Here is a 15,624-nt window from a genome sequence, read left to right on the forward strand (position 1 = left end):
AGCACTACTAGCACTACTAACAATAGTTAGCACTACTTAGAGTACTTAGCACTACTTAGCACCACTTACAGTAGTTAGCACTACTAGCACCACTAAGAACTACTACTGTAGCACTACTTACAGTAGTTAGCATTACTTACAGTACTTAGCACTACTTCGCACCACTTGCAGTAGTTAGCACTACTTACAATGCCAGAGGACTCAGATTTAACATCATATAGTAACCTAAGAATTTCAATGCCAAGAACACACACACCTCCTATGCTCCTTCAGATTTAAGTTAAACTGGCCTCTGGTTTAGTCTGTTTTGGATAGCTCCGAGGCTCTCTGCCTCTCCTGCATAAATAACTGTTCTATAAAACACGTAAACACACACATCTATGATATACTGTATGGTACCAACCTGAGGTAGAAGGTGCCCCTAATCACGGATGTAGAACAAATTTGTCCTACTCCCATTCCTAGCTGTAACTGTGTTGACATGTGATAACTAATGAAACCAGAGCAGTTGCAATAGCAGTAGTTGCACATTGAAACACTTTATGAATCAAACTGACTTTCTAAACCTGGTAGGACGAATAGGCCTATACATCATCGATAGAAGATCATCGATCATCGATAGAAGACTGTCTATAAGCAGGTGAAGCTGTCCCTAGACACTGATCTCAGGTCAGCTGGTTTCCTCCCTAGTGGTTAAGGTTAGAATCATGTAATCTGATCCTGTCTGGTGTTGTGAAGGCTAGTCTTCCTGGTCATGGCAGAGCCTCAGGCCAAATCTGACCTCGACACCTGCGCAGTACAGAGAAGCCTTTGTTCCCCACCACTATTTACATATTTTCCCACCTTCACTAAGTAAAAAAAAAAAAGATTTCATGGCTCCTTATGCTTTTTAACAGGCACATAAAAGTGGTGCTTGTACACCATTAAAAGGAGAAGTTAATGGTTGGCCTTGAGACTGTGTTATGAGTCCCTGTTCAGGTATGTGGAACATTATTACATTAAATCAGCACAGGTATTCAACATCAGGCTCTGAATACGTGATATGGCCATGAGCCCTGATCAACATCGTATTAGTTTGATCGGTAATAATATTATAAAGTGTGGACTGGCGGTAGTACATCTGTAAGTGTGCGTGTGCGTGCGTGTTTTGTGTGTGAGTGTGCGTGTGTGAGTGCGCGTGTGTGAGTGTGCTGACTGCTGCACTGACCTTGGTGTTAAAGGTGTCTATGTTGTCCATCATGGTGGTGATAGCCTCTGAAATGCGCTTGGGGAGAGAGAGGAACACCACATTCACACTGGATGCACCCTCAAACCTGTTAGCCACCTGCAGCATGGCATCTACAGAGACGGACGGACGGGGGAATACAATATTAAAATGCAAATTCATGCTTATAGGCATTGAATGAAATGAGTGTGCAAATGTGTGTGTGTGTGTGTTTATATATCTCACCAGCCAGGTTTCTCCACTCTGTGTCCAGGTCGGCGTGGTTGGCAAGGCAGCCCTTCAGCACGTTTGCACAGTAGTTGGCACAGGGCCTGGCAGAGGGCACGCCACGGCAGTGGCGACAGTACGTCATCTTCATGATGGCACGCACACACTCTGGGCTCAGGGGCACCTGGGAGAGGAAGCACACAACAAAACAGATGACACATACAGTACCAGTCAAAAGTTTGGACACACCTACTCATTCAAAAGGTTTTCTTGCACTTCAATTTCACAGGTGTGCCTTGTTAAAAGTTTGTGGAATTTGCTTCCTTCTTAATTCATTAGAGCCAGTCAGTGGTGTTGTGACAAGGTAGGGGGGTATACAGAAGATAGCTTTATTTGGTAAAAGTCCATATTATGGCAAGAACAGCTCAAATAAGCAAAGAGAAACAACAGTCCATCATTACTTTAAGACATGAAGGTCAGTCAATCTAGAAAATGTCAAGAACTTTGAAAGTTTCTTCAAGTGCAGTCGCAAAAACCATCAAGCGCTAGGATGAAACTGTCTCTCATGAGGACCGCCACATGAAAGGAGGATAAATTCATTAGAGTTAACTGCACCTCAGATTGCAGCCCAAATTAATGCTTCACAGAGTTCAAGTAACAGACACATCTCAACATCAAATGTTCAGAGGAGACTGCTTGAATCAGGCATTCATGGTCAAATTGCTGCAAAGAAACCACTACTAAAGGAAACCAATAAGAAGAAGAGACTTGTTTGGGCCAAGAAACATGAGCAATGGACAATAGACCGGTGGAAATCTGATGAGTCCAAATATGAGATTTTTGGTTCTAACCCCGTGTCTTTGTGAGACGCAGAGGAGTTGAATGGATGACCTCTACATGTGTGGTTCCCACCGTGAAGCATGGAGGAGGTGTGATGGTGTTTTGCTGGTGACACTGTCATTGATTTATTTAGAATTCAAGACACAGTTGACCAGCATGGCTACCACAGCATTCTGCAGCGATACGCCATCCCATCTGGTTTGCGCTTAGTGGGACTCTCATTTGTTTTTCAACAGGACAATGACCCAACACACTCTTGACTGGTACTGTATATCATAAATACCTCTCAATATTAATGCATACACTCAATTGAGGTACTTTACACAGTGTAGGAAAGACACAAATGCCCCTGTGAGCATTGACAAATCAGAGACAGAAACAACCTGGCATCCAGGCTAAATACAGACCGACATGTTCCCCTTCAATCATATGAAATGAATGTCCCTGTGTGTTCTTACGGTTTTCTTTTCATACAAAGCCTTGGCCGTTCCAACACCTCTATGAACAATAGCATATATGTTCCAATGACAAACAAGACTGAAAGAAATGCATCAGGCCGTCCAGTGACTGTCCCTGCCATTCCAACGGTTACTACTGCTTCTGCCACTACTACAATAGTTCCATTATTGTCATTTGCTATCATGGGTCCTGAGATATGTGGAAAGGAGAACAGCTTAAGATCCTGTGAATAAGCGAGTGTCCTTGGCGATGGGCGAACAAACGACACACACACACAATACAGCGGGAGTTCACTTCCCATGGCCATCCTTTTACGCTAGCGCCGCGCTTGTAGGTTTTAGTCAACCTGGTTACCGTGGAAACTGATCAGCCGAGAGAATGAGCTTTTTTCCCCACTGCATGACACATCTGTCTTCACTTTCCACCAGATCCCTCCATCCTTCTTTTCTTCCGCCTCTCTCTCTCTCTCTCTCTCTCTCTCTCTCTCTCGCTATCCCACTGGGCTGTTCCCTCAGGAAAGGGCCTTGGTGCATTATGACTGAAACTGGGTTGATACCAGTAAGCCCTGCTAGTAAGAGAGCCCCGGCTATGCATACAAAACTCCAGTATAAGTGTGTGTGTGTATCTGTGTGAGAGGGAGACAGAGCTCAGCTCGGAATACCAAACTCCTCTTAGCTGACATCGGGGGCGGTGTGATGCTTTTCCTGGAATCCGCCACCCTTGTCATACCAAAGTCAGACAAAGCGTAGTTAGCAGAAACATGCAGACATTAGCTAACAGTTTCCAATGTTATAGACAAATGAACATGGTCTCAGGACCACCGACAGAAGCCTCTTCCTCTAATGATACCTGACAGTGATGACCTAGGTTCCTTATCTACTAATTATAATGGGATTGTTAACCTGCTACTGATATCGTACCAGGAGACAGTTGACTTTACATAAAAATAGACTGTTGATGATATTGATGTTGACAGCAGGTCAGTGACTATCTATTGATTAGGAAACAGTCAATATGAATCAATGGGAATGCAGGGTTCTGGTGATGACATAAAAATAGTGTTGGTTTCACATCCTGACTCGACAGCACGCCCCCGTGTCCCCCCTCCTCTCCTCCTTCACTCCTCCGCTCGTTAGGCAAAGGAATGAGTCAGGCAATCACTGTTTTGATGAGAGAGAGAGACTGGATTTTGGGGGGGGGGGGTGGAAAGGCGTATGTGGAGCCCGAAGAAAAGAGTTGACAATAATAAAGTCCCAGAAAGCAAATGGAGAGACGGGAGAGAGAACACGAAGACCTAGAGTCAGGGAGTAGACACAAAGGAAGAGACAGAATATTTGAAAGGAAGGATTTTTCCTTCATTTGAGTTAATGTTATCATCCTGCACACATTCAATGAAGTGAGGTCTTTGTAGCACGACTGCAGCCAGAGAAGCCTATTATCGTCACCGTCTGATGGAAAACTCTTATCTCCAAAACAGAAACTTTTCAGGAAATGGACAAATATTTTCCCATTACAGAACATACAATTCTGAAACGTCAGAAGCTATTTTCCATACATTTTCTTGGTCCTAGAGTCTTGAAATATTCAGAGTACATAGAAGGGAGTCATTGCCTTCAATAAATGTTTTTAAAAATGTAAACCGTCAAAGATGGGAGGTTTTCATCAGACAGCGATGCTATACTGTTTAGCCTGATCCCAGATCTGTTTGTGCTGTCTTGTCAACTCCTTTTCATTCATTGTCATGCAAACAATGAGGCAATGAGAGGGACACAAACAAATCTGGGTTCAGACTAGCATACTGTAGCTCTGACATCCCAAACCATAGACAATAGGCTTAATGGAGTGAGCAAATCATCCATGTCCTGATTGCTTGAGGTTAATGCTCACAGTTTCCCTCCCTGTAATTCTTTGGATGCACACCAAGCACAGAGAGAGACAGAGAGAGACAGAGAGAGACAGAGAGAGACAGAGAGAGACAGAGAGAGACAGAGAGAGACAGAGAGAGACAGAGAGAGACAGAGAGAGAGAGAGACAGAGAGAGAGACAGAGAGAGATGCTGGGCCTGGCTAACTGACACAGACACAAGCTACACAGTTCTACACACCGACCTTACACTAATTAGGTAACCTTTGGAGAATTGTGAATTAAGAGCAAGTGTGTGTGTGTGTGTGTGTGTGTGTGTGTGTGTGTGTGTGTGCGCACGTGCCACGCCATTGACATTATCAGTACTACATGTAAACAGTACATTATTCAACCTTACCACTGTGACCCTGCCTACACTACATCTCCATATACTGTATACATGTCAGAGAGGTCCTGGGAATAGGGTGGCCTCTCTCTCTCTCTCATTGTGTAATTAATGAAGATATATGAGTAGCCTCTTCCCCCTGCGTTAGCCGTACTAGACTCCAAGCCTCGTAGTGATAAATGTGGCGCGTGCTGTGGCCTACTTCCTACTGTACTGTACCATCAGGACAGAGAGCGTCCCTGAAAACTGGTGGTGATGTTGGAAGGTAGGGAATACACACAGGGAGGAGAGAGAGAGAACTACCTCTGAGCAAAAACCTTTCTCTCTTTGTCTCTCGCTCTCAATCTTTCCCGTTCCTTTATGTGTTCACACTAACCCACACTCACAGATTAACACACACACACATCTGCAGGCGGTTGGAAAGGAGAGGCATCATAAAGTATAGCCCTGGGCTCAGGCAATCAGCTCCTGCTACAGCAGTTAATGTCAACGCACCCATGAGAAATGGCCCCCTCCACACACAAGACAAGAGTAAGGTTAAAATCAGAGCACTACTACTGAGAAACATCCGCTCTTCTGTAGGAGGTCAATATTGATGCAATGGTGAAAAATGTCCCCCGTCATGCATAGTGCAAGGGGAGTGTTATAATCAGCGCACCAATGACATTTGTTGATATTACCGCAATAGGGAAAGATACAGTTCACACTCTCCTATTCTGAAATACGGAAAGTGCAGTTATTAAAGTGAAATTAGGCTTTTATAAACTGTTTGAGGTCATCTCTTTGCAACAGTCATGAGGAGGTATAGCCTACTAAAAGTGTGTTCACTACTATATAATTGTCCTCTCCATAAGGCAAGGTGAGGGTATTGTGCTGATGTGAAGGTTAGCGTGTTAGCGTGATGCACCTCTCTAAGTGTGTCCCTATAGAGGGGATAAGACACACAGCCCACACAGAGGGACCTTCGGGTAACTCAATTAAGCGCACAACGTAGCATTGCCTAGCTGCAAGCATAAGGCAATAAAGCCTAGAATTACAGTGGCCACAGGTAGCGAAGCCTAGCGAAGCGAAGCCGCAAGCATAAGGGAATAATGCCCAGAAGTACCATGGCCACAGCTAGCGTAGTGTAGCCTAGCGTAGCCAGGGGGAATAAGGGAAAGCATGGCAGAAGTTAGCCTAGCCATGCCACAGGCATACTGTAAGTGGGCATTAGAGTTAGCAAGGGAAAAAAGGGAAAAAGGCCAGGCATTAGCATGGCAACAGTTAGTGTAGCCTAGCCTAGCGGGGGAACAAGGAATAGTATTAGCATGGGCAGACAGCCAGACGCTAAACTGGCATGTCTATTTCTGACGTATACCCTGTGGATCCACTCTCCAGACCTGCTAGGCTGGACTACAGAGCACTGCCAGCCCTCAGGGTGTCAGGCTGATAAGCAGTTGCTAGCTATCTCACCCCCACACACCTATTCCCCTCCCTTCTCCTCCTCCTCTCCCCCAGAGCTGCTTGATCTGATCCATATTTCCTGACTATAGCCGTGTTGTTGCTGCTGAAGGACATCCAGCGATGTGTCCATTAAATGACATTGGCTGGGGAAAATGCGTAAGCAATTAGTGCGGCTTTTACAAATGACAAAATGTCATCCTTTGCACTAATGCCGGGGCGCAGGGCAACCGTTGCTATTCTCAATGGAGGTCAGGGAGTATTCTGGCACGCATTAACATAGGCACACAGGCAGTACTCTGGGATACGGTGTGATTTGATGGCAGGGGAGGGGGAAGAGAAGGTGTACATCTCACAGTGATCTCTTGTCACAGCCAACGTCAACGTGTGTACATGAGTGTCCCTCTCACTTCGACTCTCCCTTCTCTGTTACCCGTTGTCTTCCATTCGCTCTTTCTTCTCTACCTCATCTAAACCCTCTCTACCCGCTCTTTCTCTCTCCGTTTCCCTTTCTCCTAACCACACAATCCCAACCACAGTCTGATTGGAACTACAGGGAGGAGAGAGAGAGAGGGGGGGGGGTACACATATCCCAGCATGCCATCTGGCATTCTGCTCAGCCCGCTGCCTCCCTGGCTGGTCCAATCAGACTCGAAACTCCACATAATGCATAAATCTCCCCTTTCTCCTCCTCACCTTCCTCTCTCCTCCAGTCCTCTACTCTCAACCCATTCCTCTACTTTCCTACCTTCCCTTCCTCGACCTCAGGTAGCTCCATTGACATTGTCCAGAGCTGTGGCTCACTCTCTCACTGTATGTGTGAACGACCTAGTGTTCTGCTCTTAGATTTCTCCCTCCTCTGATGCGCCGTAACTCTATCAGAGATGAATTGGCCGGTAATGAGAAGCACAGCCCTATTTATAGGCTGTTAATGGGCCCCGTGACTGAGTGTGTTTACCACACACTGTTCTAGAGAAGCAGCACAGAGCCGCCAGAGAACTACTGTACACAGTGTGACGCACAGCCGCTACAAAGGTCCGAAGCCACAGACAACACGACAAGACAAAATAAATGCCGGATGCTGTAGGATTCATGGAGGATTTGAGGCGTCCATTTAGCTGCCTGTGGTGTGGGTGTTTTGTTTACATTAGAAGAAGAGACACCAGGGATTCTTCTCTCATGCCGTGGCATTAGTTTGGTAGAACGTCTCTCAAAGCTCCAGATACTTGGTGTATAAAAGTGCCAAATTGATGTACAGTAGGTTTAATTGACAGGATGAGAGAGGGACAGAGAGAGAGGGAGAGAGAGAGAGAGAGAGAGAGAGAGAGAGAGAGAGAGAGAGACAAAGACACTGGCAAACATAAAAGGGAGAAACATAATCTGTCTTACCTGTGACACCTTGCGAACCACCTCCCCGCTGATCACCAGTCCCTGGACAAAGGAGCGTGCGGCCACAAATGTACGTGTCACCTTCAACTTGAGGTCGCGGGGGGTGTCACCAAAGGGTCGCAGCGTCTCCGACTGCTTGGACACACACTCCATGTAGTCATCACCTACAATCAAAACAACTTTATTAGTTAAACACCCTTCATACTTATACTTCCCTCATGATGACAGCTAAAGCAATATAACAACCTCACCTAGTTAAGAATAAAAGTTGAAAGCAAACAAGATGAAAATCATGACAATATTTACCAGGGTTGAGGTTATTCAATTTCAACACAAGAGTTTATGGGGCGGAAAAATAGAGAGTGAACAAATGTGAATGATGACGAAGGCCAGTGATCGACGCCAGCCTGGCACGTTCATACAATTTCGCATGGTCTGGATGGACGGCTGTATATTTGCATCTCATAGGAGAGAGTCAACACCTTCGCCGTGGCAATCCCGGGAAAGAGACGTCCCGATGGAAGTCCTTAGGGACATTCGCGCTAGGAGAGGTGTGATGACTGATGTAAACTCGAAACAAATGAAATTCATGTTACCGTGTGAATTAAGTTGTCGTGTTGGGTTTGTTTCAAGGACTGCACATGTTAATATGTCTTATGGCATTGTGTCTTCTGACCGATGTCTGACTGGAATTGAAATGGTATGTCGGGTTGACTGGTTGTCAGGCACATTTGTGTTGTTTGGTCATAACATTCAAATTGAGATGATTAGATTAGAATCTGCCTGGTGTTTTGCTGTCTTTTGCTTTTTCACTAGCAAAGTGTTAAGAAATGTTCATTCAGGTTGGGTTCCCACTTGAGCCAATTGAAATGTGTTTTAAAGAACCGTGAATTGGCTCAAACCTTGAGAACTGGCTACGAAGCTCCTGTGTATTTCAGACAGGCGTAATTTTTCTTTTGTGTGTCTTAGAGAATATTCTGAACTGAAGACAAGTGTAACCACTTTAAGAATGCAGGTAGCCTAGTGGTTAGAGCATTAGGCCAGTAACCAAAAGGTTGCTTGATCAAACCCCCGAGATGACAAGGTAAAAATCTGTCATTCTGCCCCTGAACAAGGCAGTTAAACACCTGCTCCCCAGTAGACTGTCATTGAACATAATAATTTGTTCTTACCTGACTTGCCTGGTTAAATAAAAGTCTGAGCCTATTGGATATAGTCATTTATTCTGAGTGGTTTTTCATGTACACTGTAATTGTTTGAGTGACAATTATTTTGTGACTAATACATTCTATTGGTAAATCCATTCCTCCTTTCACAGAGTCATTATTTGATTGGCTATATGCTTATAATTTGATAGTTGGTAAATTAACTACACTACACACAGAGCACATGCTTGGGTACCAACTTAACATCCCTGAGCTGCTCGCCTCAAACAATTCATGCTGGAACATTGGTCGCCGGGATTAGCTATTTGTACCCAGCCTCTTAATAATTGCATAACGGTGCAAGACAGACACATGTTCATTATAGACATACTGAGTCACTGATGCAATTATTCGCTATCTTGCTCGATCCTCCAGAGACGCACAGGGCCGGTTAAATTTAAATTGTGCATTGGAGTCAGATTGATGAAATCATTTTTATTATTATTCTACATTATTCTAATGTTTGGATAAGTTGGGGGGAAAAAAAAACAGAATTTGTTTTCAATGGAGATTTTAAAAGTGAAATATTTCAAAGATCATATTTAAGTTCAATGTGTAATGTTTACGTACCTATGAGGTATTGTCCGTTGGCTCCCTTGAACAGCCTCTCCAGCAGGCGGGCCCAGAACTCGTTGAGCGCCTCCTCTATGTTGATGTTGGAACCGCGGTAGTATCGTCTCAGCTCCGTGTACAGGTCAGAGAACACGCGGGTGTTCTGGGTGTACAGGAAACCTAGCACTGGGGGGTAGGACTCTTGCAGGACAACCTCAGAACGGTTCAGCAGCTCCAGCAGGTAATCTGGAATGTGACAGGAAACAGAAAGTGTAAAATAGGAAGTCCAATCTGGTGGGATTACATTTACAGTTTAGCACACACTTATATCCAGAGCAACTAGGATTAAATGCCTTGCTCACGGGCACATTGATAGATTTTTGACCTAGTCATCTTGGGGATTCAAACCAAAAACATTTTGGTTACTGGCCCAATGCTCTAAACAATTAGCCCAGTGCTTCTCAACCTTGGTCATGGGGACACAAAGGGGGCACATTTTAGTTTTTGCCTTTTGATGAGTTGATCATTTGAATCAGCTTTGTAGTGCTCGGGCAAAAACAAAAATGTGCCCCCTTTGGGTCCCCAGGACCAGGATTGAGAAGCAGTGAACTAGGCTACTAGCCGTCCTAGTAGGAGGATTTAGATAGGCAGTCTATGTTCTCTACAGACGTCACGTTCAGGCAGTGGTAGTGCTTTGCTTTGTTGTGCATAGCTTTAGTGGTTCTTAGCTGAGCTGTTGATCGATGTTTTCCTCCTTGTTCTGTTTTCTCTCTCACCCTCTTTCCATGACACAGTCATCTCTTCACAGGGGGTTTGGAAGCAAAGTAAATGCAAAAATGAAAGGGTATAATTTCCCTTTTATGTGTTTTCTGTCCCAGAATCCCCCTTGCGACAAACAACAGTAGGACAAAGGTCAGACTCAAAGAGCGGTGTTGCCTATGATACAGCTCCCTGCCGTTTAGTGTAGTTTAGCTGTGAGGACTGAGGCTCTGCACCGACTTCTCCGAAACTTTACACCACTTCTCTCTCTGCGTCTCCTGGCTTTGTACTGCGTATGAAAAGATGCCACAGAGATGAACCCGGAGAGGAAGTGTTTTTAAAATGTTTTCTCAGGATGAGGATAGGATGTGTACTGTACGCCAAACACATAAAACACAATGAGTGGGATACACAGACAGTAGAAAAAACACAGTCAGAGGCATGCAGCATAAACTGGCACCAACAGACACAGGCACATACAGGCCTGCAGAGACACACACAAACAAAAAGCAGAGAGCAAAATCGACAGCAGACAAACCCAGTCCTGCTGGAATGGGACTCTCCAATCTGTCAATACCATGGCTCTGACCAAAACCACACTACACAATAAACAGGCTGCGCAGCGACTGCACTGTTCAAGAATACATTTTCATTGCATCGTCTTTAATGCGCGTGCGTGTGTCTGACTGTGTCGTTTTCTTTGAAGGCGTTCTTATCTCCTCCGGCCCGCCATACACCCCGGATGGGGAGCAGCTGAGAAGAGGAATCATGGAGCCTCTATGAAACCCCCAAGTATGGGTTAGAGAATTCCCGTAGCTCAGCAGTACTGTCTCTTTCTGTGTGTCTCTCTCTCTGTCTTTGTCTCTCCCTCTCTATTATATATGCAGTTGAAGTCGGAAGTTTACATACACCTTAGCCAAATACATTTAAACTCAATTTTTCACAATTCCTGACATTTACTCCTAGTAAATAGTCTGGCAGGGAAACCTAGTGGTTAGAGTGTTGAACTAGTAACCGGAAGATTGCAAGTTCAAACCACCGAGCTGACAAGGTACAAATCTGTTGTTCTGCCCCTGAACCCACTGTTCCTAGGCCATAGGATTGAGGTCAGGGCTTTGTGATGGCCAATCCAATACCTTGACTTTGTTGTCCTTAAGCCATTTAGCCACAACTTTGGAAGTGTGCTTGGGGTCATTGTACATTTGGAAGACCCATTTGCGACCAAACTTTAACTTCCTGACTGATGTCTTGAGATGTTGCATCCATATATCCACATAATTTTCTTTCCTCGTGATGCCATCTATTTTGTGATGTGCATTAGTCCCTCCTGCAGCAAAGCACCCCCAAAACATGATGCTGCCACCCCCGTGCTTCAAGGTTAGGATGGTGTTCTTCGGCTTGCAAGCCTCCCCCTTTTTCATCCAAACATGACGATGGTCATTATGGCCAAACAGTTCTATTTTTGTTTCATCAGACCAGAGGACATTTCTCCAAAAAAGTACGATCTTTGTCCCCATGTGCAGTTGCAAACCGTAGTCTGGCTTTTTTATGGCGGTTTTGGAGCATTGGCTTCTTCCTTGCCGAGCGGCCTTTCAGGTTATGTCGATATAGGACTTGTTTTACGGTGGATATAGATACTTTTGTACCTGTTTTCACCAGCATCTTCACAAGGTCCTTTGCTGTTGATCTGGGATTGATTTGCACTTTTCGCACCAAAGTACGTTCATCTCTAGGAGACAGAACACATCTCCTTCCTGCGCAGTATGACAGCTGTGTTGTCCCATGGTGTTTATACTTGCAATCCAGACTTATGGAGATCTACAAAAAAATTGAGGTGTTGGCTGATTTCTTTTGATTTTCCCATGATGTCAAGCAAAGAGGCACTGAGTTTGAAGGTAGGCCTTGAAATACATGCACAAGTACATCTCCAATTGACTCAAATGATGTCAATTAGCCTATCAGAAGCTTCTAAAGCCATTACATTATTTTCTGGAATTTAAAGGCACAGTACACTTAGTGTATGTAAACTTCTAACCCTCTGGAATTGTGATACAGTGAATTGTGATACAGTGAATTATAAGTGAAATAATCTGTCTGTAAACAATCGCTGGAAAAAGTACTTGTGTCCTAACCGACTTTCCAATACTATAGTTTGTAATCAAGAAATTTGTGGAGTGGTTGAAAAACGAGCGTATGTAAACTTCTGACTTCAACTGTATATATGTATATGTTGTCTGTGCCTAACAGTGTTTGTGCCATGTTTGTGTTGCTACCATGTGTTGCTACCATTTTGTGTTGCTGTCTTAGGTCTCTCTTTGTTGTGATGTGCGTTTTGTTCAACATTCTTATTTTGAATCCTAGGCCTCATCCTCACAAGATTCATTCTGCCTCATTTTTTAAAAAGGCACCTTTATTTAACCAGGTAGGCCAGTTGAGAACGAGTTCTCAATTACAACTGTGACCTGGCCAAGATAAAGCAAAGCAGTTCGACACACACAACAACACAGAGTTACACATGGAGTAAACAAACATACAGTCAATAATACAGTAGAAAAACAAGTCTATATACAATGTGTGCAAATGAGGTGAGATAAGGGAGTTAAGGCAATAAATAGGCCATGGTGGCGAAGTAAATACAATATAGAAATGAAACACTGGAATGGTAGATGTGCAGAAGATGAATGTGCAAAGTAGAAATACTGGGATGCAAAGGAGCAAGATAAATAAATCAAGTCAGTAGGGGAAGAGGGAGTTGTTTGGGCTATTTACAGATGGGCTATGTACTGGTGCAGTGATCTGTGAGCTGCTCTGACAGCGGATGCTTAAAGCTAGTGAGGGAGATATAAGTCTCCAGTTTCAGTGATTTTTGTAGTTCGTTCCAGTCATTGGCGGCAGAGAACTGGAAGGAGAGGCGGCCAAAAAGAGGAATTGGCTTTGGGGGTGACCAATGAGATAAACCTGCTGGAGCACGTGCTACGGGTGGGTGCTGCTATGGTGACCAGCGAATTGAGATAAGGTGGGGCTTTAACCCTAACCCTAGCAGGGTCTTGTAGATGACCTGTAGCCAGTGGGTTTGGCGAAGAATATGAAGTGAGGGACAGCCAACGAGAGCATACAGGTCACATTGGTGGGTAGTATATTGGGCTTTGGTTACAAAACAGATGGCACTGTGATAGACTGCATCCAATTTATTTAGTAAAGTGTTGGAGGCTATTTCGTAAATGACATCGCCGAAGTCGAGGATCGGTAGGATGGTCAGTTTTACGAGGGTATTTTTGGCAGTATGAGTGAAGGATGCTTTGTTGCGAAATAGGAAGCCAATTCTAACCTCCTTCCCTCAGTAAGAGCATTGAGGATGGGTCGTGGCTGGGTCTTCCAGCATGACAACGACCCGAAACACACAGCCAGGGCAACTAAGGAGTGGCTCCGTAAGAAGATTCTCAAGGTCCTGGAGTGGCCTAGCCAGTCTCCAGATCTGAACTTAATAGAAAATCTTTGGAGGGAGCTGAAAGTCCGTATTACCCAGCGACAGCCCCAAAACCTGAAGGATCGGATCTGGAGAAGGTCTGTAGGGAGGAGTGGGCCAAAATCCCTGCTGCAGTGTGTGCAAACCTGGTCAAGATCTACAGGAAACGTATAATCTCTGTAATTGCAAACAAAGGTTTCTTAATTTTAGAAAGAAAGGGTCCAGATCGTCTAGCCCGGCTGATTTTTAGGGGTCCAGATTTTGCAGCTCTTTCAGAACATCAGCTAACTGGATTTGGGAGAAGGAGAAATGCGGAGGCTTGGGTGAGTTGCTTTGGGAGGTACAGGGCTGTTGACCGGGATAGGTGTAGACAGGTGGAAAGCATGGCCAGCCGTAGAAAAATGTTTATTGAGGTTCTCAATTGTAGTGGATTTATCGGTGGTGACAGAGTTTCCTATCCTCAGTGCACTGGGAAGCTGGGAGAAGGTGCTCTTATTCTCCATGGATTTTACAGTGTCCCAGAACTTTTTTGAGTTTGTATTGAAGGAAGCAATTTTCTGCTTGAAAAATCTAGCCTTGGCTTTCCTAACTGCCTGTGTATATTGGTTCCTAACTTCCCTGAAAAGTTGCATATCACGGGGGCTGTTCGATGCTAATGCAGAACGCCACAGGATGTTTTTGTGCTGGTCAAGGGCAGGCAGGTCTGGAGAGAACCAAGGGCTATATCTGTTCCTGGTTCTAAATTTCCACATTTTTAAAGAATAACCAGGCATCCTCTACTGACGGGATGAGGTCAATATCCTTCCAGGATACCAGGGCCAGGTCGATTAGAAAGGCCTGCTCGCCGAAGTGTTTCATGGAGCGTTTGACAGTGATGAGGGGAGGTCGTTTGACCGCAGACCCATTACGGATGTAGGCAGTGATCACTGAGATCTTGGTTGAAAACAGCAGAGGGCAAGTTGGTTAAGATGATATCTATGAGGGTGCCCGTGTTTACAGCTTTGGGGTTGCACCTGGTAGGTTCATTGATAATTTGTGTGAGATTGAGGGCATCAAGCTTAGGTTGTAGGTTGATAGGCCATCATTGTAAATAAGAATTAGTTCTTAATTGACTTGCCTAGTTAAATAGAAATACAATTTTTTTTTTTTTAAACAGTGGTGTCAAAAATTATTGATAAATATGAGCAAAAATTACAATATAAAACAAAGAATTCACATACTGAACTACACTGAGTGTACAAAACATTATGAACACCTGCTCTTTCCAAGACATAGCCTGACCAAGTGAATCCTGGTGAAAGCTGTGATCCCTTATTGATGTCACTTGTTAAATCCACTCCAATCGAGTTGCTTCTGCCAGGAGGCTGAAACTGGGCCACAAGTGGATCTTCTAGAAAGACAATAACCCCAAGCACACATCGAAATCCACAAAGAAATGGTTAATTGGCCACAAAAATCAACATTTAGCCTATGGCTGACTCAGACTGCAGACATGATACCCATTGAAAACCTGTGGTTTGAATTGAAGAAGACAGTCCATAAGGGCAGATGAAAAAGATCAAGGATCTGGAAGGATTCTGTATGGAGGAATGGTGCAAGATCCCTCCCAATGTGTTCTCCAATCTCATAAAATCTTTTTAGAACAGGCTCAGTACTGGTATCCTTGCAAGGTGAGGTACTGACATGTATGGAAAACAGGGGTCACAATCTTTTTGACCCCTACCTTTTTGAGAAAAAAAGTTATTACTTGTTAAACAAAATCTTTCTCTGAGCAATTGTATTGGTATAAAATAATATCATTTCCCTTTTTTGTTTGCATACAATACAGCGAGTG

The 15,624-nt window shown here is 44.3% G+C and overlaps 1 protein-coding gene across 1 annotated transcript in view; it reads right to left on the reverse strand.

Moving 5' to 3' along the window:
- The window catches only part of LOC135514927 (glypican-1-like), a 124,163-nt gene that overhangs the window by 20,079 nt on the left and 88,460 nt on the right, over positions 1 to 15,624 (reverse strand). The window contains exons 4-7 of the mRNA XM_064938671.1: positions 9,584 to 9,811; positions 7,809 to 7,972; positions 1,451 to 1,616; positions 1,208 to 1,338 (exon numbers count right to left, since the gene is read on the reverse strand). Coding sequence (XP_064794743.1) covers positions 1,208 to 1,338; positions 1,451 to 1,616; positions 7,809 to 7,972; positions 9,584 to 9,811 — 689 coding nt within the window. The remainder of the gene's footprint in view (positions 1 to 1,207; positions 1,339 to 1,450; positions 1,617 to 7,808; positions 7,973 to 9,583; positions 9,812 to 15,624) is intronic.

The sequence above is a fragment of the Oncorhynchus masou genome, chromosome 3, assembly GCF_036934945.1.
Source record: "Oncorhynchus masou masou isolate Uvic2021 chromosome 3, UVic_Omas_1.1, whole genome shotgun sequence".
Classification (NCBI taxonomy): Eukaryota; Metazoa; Chordata; class Actinopteri; order Salmoniformes; family Salmonidae; genus Oncorhynchus; species Oncorhynchus masou.